The 8,236-nt window shown below is 37.4% G+C and overlaps 1 protein-coding gene across 1 annotated transcript; it reads left to right on the top strand.

The window, feature by feature from the left end:
• Positions 1 to 2,010: 2,010 nt before the first annotated feature.
• LOC127801611 (ABC transporter G family member 1-like) lies at positions 2,011 to 5,299 on the top strand. The gene is given in 9 exon segments (XM_052336883.1): positions 2,011 to 2,393; positions 2,809 to 2,888; positions 3,004 to 3,468; positions 3,580 to 3,666; positions 3,769 to 3,897; positions 4,005 to 4,199; positions 4,291 to 4,377; positions 4,479 to 5,064; positions 5,067 to 5,299. Coding segments are annotated over 9 exon segments (2,037 nt in total). The 5' UTR covers positions 2,011 to 2,074; the 3' UTR covers positions 5,156 to 5,299.
• The last annotated feature ends 2,937 nt before the right edge of the window (positions 5,300 to 8,236 follow it).

The following is an 8,236-nucleotide window of genomic DNA, read 5'->3' as shown; positions in this document are numbered from 1 at the left end:
AAAAAATAAATAAGAATTTAAGTTTATGTTGGAGATAGTAATAATGCACACAATTAAGCTTGAAACAACTGTGAAACCTTAATGAATCAAGAGTAAAATATTATTTTTTTTAGACAGTTAAAACAAATACTATGTGATTATCAAATTTGTCTAAATGCATCAATTAATTATATTTCTTTTACGACAAGAACTAGTCTTTCGTGGTCATGACGAGTCTAAAGATTTAAAAAATCAACGTAACTTTCTTGAACAATTACAATTTCTAAAATGAAAAATTGTAAGGAATAATTGTAAAAAAAATTATTTTAATAATAATATTATTTTATTTTTAAGATTATATTTTTTTATATTTAAATTTGCCCTCACTGAACTAAAATCCTAGCTCCGCCCTTGATTGAGCAAGTAAAGATTGATTTGGCACCTGAGATTGTCCAAGAAATAGCTAAAGCCACAAGAGTACGTATTTTAAAGTTTTTTTTCTCTTATCTTAATTTTCACATTTATTATCTTTCTTTGAATTTCATTTCAAATAATCATCCATCCTTATTATAATTTCACGGTGTGGTTGTAGAGAGTTATACACTATAGAGCTACTAGAGTTGTCATCCTTGGTAACTTTCCAATAAGTTGCCTTCCAATTTACCTAACAACATTCGAGACCAATTCCACTTCAGTCTATGATGAAAATCAATGTCTCAAGCAGTTAAATGATTTTGCAAAATATCACAATAATCTTCTATAAGAAACCATCAAAGAGTTGAAAAGAGAATTCCCCAATGTGATCATTGTGTATGGTGACTATTACCACACATATGAATGGGTTCTCAAAAATGTTGTTGTTGTTGGTATGTTTTTCTCCAAATCTTGACAATAGAAAAGAAAGGTGCATGTATAGATGTTGGTAACTACGTAGTATTTAATCATATATGCTAATTTCCTTTCTTCTCTTAATTTTTCTTGTACAGAATTTGACCCAATGTGATTACAAAAGTCTTGTTGTGGAATTCAAATCAATACGATGTGTGGACCAGTTGTTTGAGTTTGCTCAAATCCGAATTGATATATTAATTTAAATGAAATTCACTCGACACAAGAGACATATCGAATAATGGCCGAAAGACTTCTCTAAAAGATTATTTCACAGCTTCATTGTAGAGTTTAATAATTTTGTCTTGAATTAAGTTCTTTTACATTGTAGTGTTTAGTAGGTCTTGTCTTGTATTAAAAGTTTATATTATGTGGTTAGCTTATAATCTAAGAATGTGATAATTTATAATAAAATTTATATTAAAAGTTTATATTATGTGGATTTGTTTGGGACAGGCCTTGTTTGCTCACGAGCATGGATCAGTGCAGGTCTACCTTGTCCACAAGAGACACGTTTTAAGCCAAATGCATGGCCCTTGACCACCAGCTAGTCATCCCATCTTCCCATCATCAACCCTAGGGCGGCTGGTTTCAAGACAATGCACCTGTATTTTTCATAGAACAAGTTATTTTACGGAAAAGACACAGACATATCGTTCTATTCACATGTTTAAGATACTAATGTTAAATAAAACAAGTTATCTCACAGAAAAGACACAGATATCGTTCTGTCCACACATTTAAGATAATAATGTGTGAGTTTTTATTTTTGTTCACTTGATTTAACCATCCTTAGTACTCTATTATAGAATTCACTCAATTAAAATATGTATTTTAGCTCTGTACTTGTATTTGTACTTTTTTTCATTTAAACACTTAAATTTTTTATTATTTTAATTATATTTTTAAACTATTTTTATTCATCGTCATTAACAAATTTGTCAAGATGTTTAATTAATTCGAAATTACATAATTTAAGAATATAATTAAAATAATAAAAAATTCAACTATCTAAATAAAAAACAAAAACATGCAAATACGAGAATTAAAATATGTATTTTGTCAATTCAGTTAATTAAAAAACAATACACCACTGCAACTTGAAAGTCTATATAAACCCATCTTCCTGCCCTTTTAATACCATTGAGGAGCGGCAGCACCCCCTCTCTCTCTGTCTGAACATATATATATATATATATTCATACCAATGGCATCTTATAGTCACTCTAAACAACCACCACCCAACCTAGAAACCAGGTACTCATTGGAGCTGGACACTACTGCTCCAATGGCAGCCCACAAACGAGAAGAAAATGCAGTGGCAACAAGGCTGGGAAGTGGGGTGAAAGATCATGGAGAGGGAGCTTTCTTGACATGGGAGGATCTGTGGGTGACAGTACCAAATGGAAAGGGCGGCAGCAGACCAATCCTTCAGGGGATTACAGGCTATGCCCGGCCCGGCGAGCTCTTGGCCATAATGGGTCCTTCTGGCTGTGGCAAGTCTACTCTGCTTGATGCATTGGCAGGTAACAACATGTTATATCAGCAAATACACAAGTTTTTATGCAGAATGAGATAATTCAATATTCTAATTCATCTATGGAGGGAAAAATAGATGTAATATGGATTATAGTTACAGAAATTGATGTCAAGGAGTATGAAGAATTAAGCTCATTGAAACTTAAGATACTTCAGTAAAAAAAAATCCAAGTTTCCCAAAACAGTTTATTTTGTCTACCTCTCTCCATGGGCCTGCTTGTCTGCAAGAACAAACAAAAGGGATAGATGAAAATGAAGACACATAAGATAACAAGGGAACGTTAGATATTCAAATTTACCATACAATTTTGTACTTAAATGCTGTTGCCATGTGCCTGATTATCCTGCATGCACGTAAAAATAAAAAAAATAAAAAAAAGGTATAACATGTTGATGCTGCAGGAAGGTTGGGAGCCAACACAAGACAGGCTGGTGATATCCTAGTTAACGGTCACAAACAAGCACTGGCTTATGGAACTTCGGTAAGGGAAAAAGAGGGGCAAAGATTGTCTTGATTGGTTTTGTGAACATCAAAACTAGTATGCTGATAATTCACTTGGAATAATTTTTTGTTTTGCCTTTCTTCCAACAAAATAGGCTTATGTGACTCAAGATGATACCTTGATTACAACACTAACTGTTAGAGAAGCCGTGTACTATTCTGCTCAACTCCAATTGCCAAACTACATGCCGAGATCTGAGAAAAAAGAGAGAGCAGACATGACAATAAGAGAGATGGGCTTGCAAGATTCTATGGACACGAGAATTGGGGGATGGGGAGCGAAGGGCCTTAGTGGGGGCCAAAAGAGGAGGGTAAGCATTTGCATCGAGATTCTAACACGCCCTAAACTTCTCTTCCTCGATGAACCAACAAGCGGGCTGGATAGTGCAGCATCATATTATGTAATGAGCAGGATTGCACACCTTGATCAACAGGAGGGAAGGACGATCATCGCATCCATTCATCAGCCTAGTAGTGAAGTTTTCAGGCTGTTCCACAATCTCTGCCTCCTGTCTTCTGGCAGAACTGTTTATTTTGGCCCCACAAATGCAACAGATGAGGTTAGCAAAAGAGAATTCCTTGGAACTTATTCACAGAGAATGTTTGTTCTTAAGTTTGATCGATGATTATTAACCAGTCTCAATTTTTTTTTTTATTTTCAATGTGTGTAGTTCTTTGCATCCAATGGTTTCCCTTGCCCAATTCAGCAGAATCCTTCGGACCACTTTCTTAAAACAATAAACAAGGATTTCGATCAGGTAAATAGGGAGTATTTGGTACTGTACCTTGGTTTTGACAGTATTTTCACCTTTCTATATCTTCCTTATGTGATACTAAAGGAAGGTAAACTTGTATGTTAGGAGGACATTGAACAAGGTTCTGTTGGAAGGAAAACAACAGAGGAAGTGATCAATATTCTGGTAAAATCATATAAATCATCTGACAGCTACCAAGATGTTAGAAGACAAGTTTCTGGTATAAGTAAAAAGGTAAACAAGTAACTGCCATACAAAATACATCTGATGAAATAGAAGACAAGCAAGCAAATACTGGAATCTGGAATTTATGTTTATAATGCTATTTGTGGGCATTTCAGGAAGGCGGAGCGCTTGGAAAGAGCAACAGCCATGCTAGTTTTCTTACTCAATGCCTTGTTCTAACCCAAAGATCTTTCCTCAACATGTACCGAGATCTTGGTTACTACTGGCTCCGCCTAGCAATATATGTGGCAATAGGCATAGCTCTGGGCACTATCTTCCATAAACTTGGCTCAAGTTACGGTTCCATTCAGGTAAGAGAGATGGACAGTGCCCAAACGTAGGACACCCAACAAATAGAGTGCATTTTCAACGGGAATCAGTACGGTTTTTTTATTATTGCAGGCCAGAGTATCATTGATCATGTTTGTAGCTTCATTCCTGACTTTTATGGCTATTGGTGGCTTCCCCTCATTTGTGGAGGACATGAAGGTATAATGATTGTTGTAATTCTCATCTTACTACTAAAGTTTAATTTGCTTTGAATTCATTGAACGTAACACACGCAACTCTCCCAACTCAAAAATCTCCAGGTATTTTTACGGGAAAGGTTGAACGGGCACTATGGTTCCAGTGCCTTTGTAATCGGCAACACAGTTTCTGCAACACCATATTTGTTACTAATTTCACTAATTCCTGGAGCTATTGCTTATTTCCTGGCTGGTCTTCAAACAGGATATGAACAATTTTTGTACTTTGCTTCAGTTCTTTTCGCTTGTACTATGCTGGTGGAGAGCCTAATGATGATCGTGGCGAGTATTGTGCCCAATTTCCTTATGGGCATAATAACTGGGGCAGGGATACAAGGCATGATGATATTAGGTGGTGGATTCTTCAGGCTGCCAAATGACATGCCCAATCCATTCTGGAGATACCCTCTATACTACATATCCTTCAACAAATATGCATATCAGGGACTGTATAAGAATGAGTTCAAAGGACTAACATTTCCTAGTAATCAACCAGGAGGGCCTCCCATCAATGGTGAATATGTGCTTAGAGATGAATGGCAGGTAGAAATGGGATACTCTAAGTGGGTAGACCTAGCCATCTTGTTAGGAATGGTGGTTTTCTACCGATTCCTATTCTTTGGCATCATCAAGGCGACAGAAACTTTTAAATCCAGACATTCATGTCTGCACCACCTAAGCAGGGAAATCAAATCATGGAGAACCCAAATGCTTCCAACTCCTTTAAGCTGACTATCTGATATCTTCAGTATTAGCTCTTTAGTCAAAGAAGCTGTACTATCACCAAGTAGCGGAGGACCATTAATCCTTTTTAATTTTTAGCATCTGGAATATATGCATATGTGTTTCAATATGTATAACAAGGAAATTTTATTAGGCTTGAAGTATTATGAGAATAGCAATCAGGGATATAGTGTGCCTAGAAAGACTGCACTGAAATATCTACCAGTACGATGCTATCGTCGGAATAATAGGTGTTTTAGTGTAATGGCCCGTCTCCCGGAGCCCCCGTGCACCAAGAGGATTCGTGAGAAGGTCATTACTAAAATGATACCGAACAATAACACAACTACACTTGACATACAACCCTTATTAAATCATAATTTTTTTTTTTATTATAACATCTCATAATTATCTTTACAAAATCATTCCTCACTTGGGCCCACCTGAGCTTACATAACATACGACAATCTCAAAAACGTAAACATTAACCTTAACAAAGGCACAATGATACCCAGGATCTAGTTTCGAGAGAGCTCTGCACTTGCTACCATGACACGACTATCTGGACCCAACTCTGCCCGTACACACTTGCGGTCACAGGATGCTCTTACCTATAATGATGTAAAGTAAATATGAGTTGCGAAACTCAGCAAGCTCATAAAAGAAAGGCTATAGGTTTAGGATATGACTCTTCCCATGACACCCCATGCAATTCATGCCAATGCAACCACACCATGTCATGATCTATACGTGCCTTACCTCTACATGCATAACATAAAGTTAACTGCACATAAGGAACTAGGGGCCCACATAAGTCATACATTGGCACCCAGGTCCTGCATACAAACCTATTGCAGCCTAACATAGGCTACCATATCATTATCCATAAAGACTTGCCTTTTCCTGACATTAGTCGGCTTTTCCTAATACTCGTTTCATACTCTTCCTGATACCCATCATACTCTCATGTGTTTTTCCTGTCATCCATCACATTGTCATATACTTCTGCGATCTTGGTCTTCCCTCGGGCCAACACCGAGCTAATATCTAAGCCGAGCTGAAGCTTGCCCGAGTTGGTACTCTCGATACCTGGCACGGTACTCTCGCCCAGAATAACAGTAACAATAGAACCATGCAATGCAACACATAAAAAATACAATGGCTTCTGTAGCATAAACGTGATGACAAGACCCCCATAAACCAAACATCAGGCCCTGCTACGCCCATATAGGAATACACACATGCGGCATGCTCTAAATGCATATGCTCACCTAGGATACACAAGTTGGCTCTTAGACCAACCGGATCATGCAAATGCTCACACATCCCATCACACACAAAGCATGTCCCCATGTGAATGCAACCCAGCCCCCTGTAGTACACACATCATGATATGCACAAACCAAGTCGGAAATCTAGAGTATTAGCTCTTCTGGCCGTCTAGCGTTTATCGTAACAACCAATGACTGGCGCCCATACATCCAACCATCAACTGCCACGACTCACGGTCGACAGTCAGTGGCTTTGTACCCCATACCCTTAAACACACTTAATGACACTATTAACTTTATATCTTCTAAACTTAACATTACTTAACATTTTTCCATAACTCTTCATGTACATAACCACATAACATCATGATACCATTCTCATTTGTAGAAAACCATCTCAACATACATAATAGACTTTTAACATATTTCCATAATACCATATCATTTTCTAAGAACCTAGCCCCAGTGGCTTCGACATCATTCCCAAGGAAAACAGAGCGATACGAAGCTCCGTAACGTTCAAAATGAAAGACACCAAGATATCTTTGCTTAACTTATTCCATCAACAATAACCTTATTAATAAAATATAAATCATATGGTGGTTGTCACGCGGAGTATTATTATTAATGCGTGGAACCGAGTCATGGTGAGAGAGGGAATAAAATACTAGAAACCACGGAGACTTTTACGGGAATTAAAAAACACGAGGAGAGGGTTAGGAGCTTGCTTGAAATTGACTGATTCTTGTCTCTTTTGTGCTCCCGTAGCGAAGTGAAATATTTTCTAGCAATTAATAAAATTATTACTTTAATTAAATAAATCTACCATGTAGTATAAATAATTTAGCTGTCTAAAATCCCACGTAGGCGCACCACAAATAAAATCTCAATAAGTCTCATATTTAATTTAAATTAAATCACGCTAATAACGTCCTCAATTTATAATTAATACGCGACACCAAAACTAATTAAGGGAATGTGAGGGGTTATTAAAATGAGAAGATATCGCAAGGGTAGAGAGAGCTTGCCTCGTTTAAGCTGATTACAGTGTTTCTACGCTTGAATGCCACCAAAATAATACACGCTGTAAAATAGAATAACTCCCAAAATTAACAAGATGAGAGCCAAAATAAAATCCTAACCATACAGAATATTTAATACTTATTTTTCTACTTACCTGGATAATTAAACCACGATTAAACCTCTATTAATCTTCAATTTTTCTCCTAAATTTCCACCATTTTAGCCTTAGCTGCTCCTTCTTCTTCAATTTTTCCTTCCTCAATTGCTCTATGTTTCTACTTCAAAAATGGCCAAAATTGGCCTTAAATTGCATGCATGAAGGCTGCCCGGCAGCCTCAAAAAGAATGGCCCAGCGTGTGCCACGTGGCAGCCGCTAGGCGGCGCGGAAGACCACCATCTCAAGGCCGAAAGCCAGTGTGCGCCATCTCGTTTTGGCTTTGCCTCTTGGCCAAATTAATTGGCCATTTCTCTCGTGCGCGCTGCCTCCCCCGCGGATCGAACCCGCAACCCCGAGTCCCCCCTCGCGCACCCGTGCCGCCTGAGCTACCACCTCCCTCATTAATTAAACGCCCTCCATTAATTTTAAAGAGACATCTTGCCCCTTTACAGAAATTACACCAACACCCCCAGCACTTTCGAAATACACACTCACACCCCTAACTCCTTTTTTCTCACTTATTCAACTAACACCCATAGTTTCCAGAAATTACACTAAATTAATTATTTTACTATTTCCATAAATACTCCCAAATAATTCAATTAATTACCTTAATTTTCCCATTTCCTCAAAATATTTTAAATAAA

This window comes from Diospyros lotus, chromosome 5 (genome assembly GCF_014633365.1).
Source record: "Diospyros lotus cultivar Yz01 chromosome 5, ASM1463336v1, whole genome shotgun sequence".
NCBI lineage: Eukaryota > Viridiplantae > Streptophyta > Magnoliopsida > Ericales > Ebenaceae > Diospyros > Diospyros lotus.
Note: the sequence above shows the minus strand (reverse complement) of the source record. Positions and strands in the feature narration are given on the sequence as shown.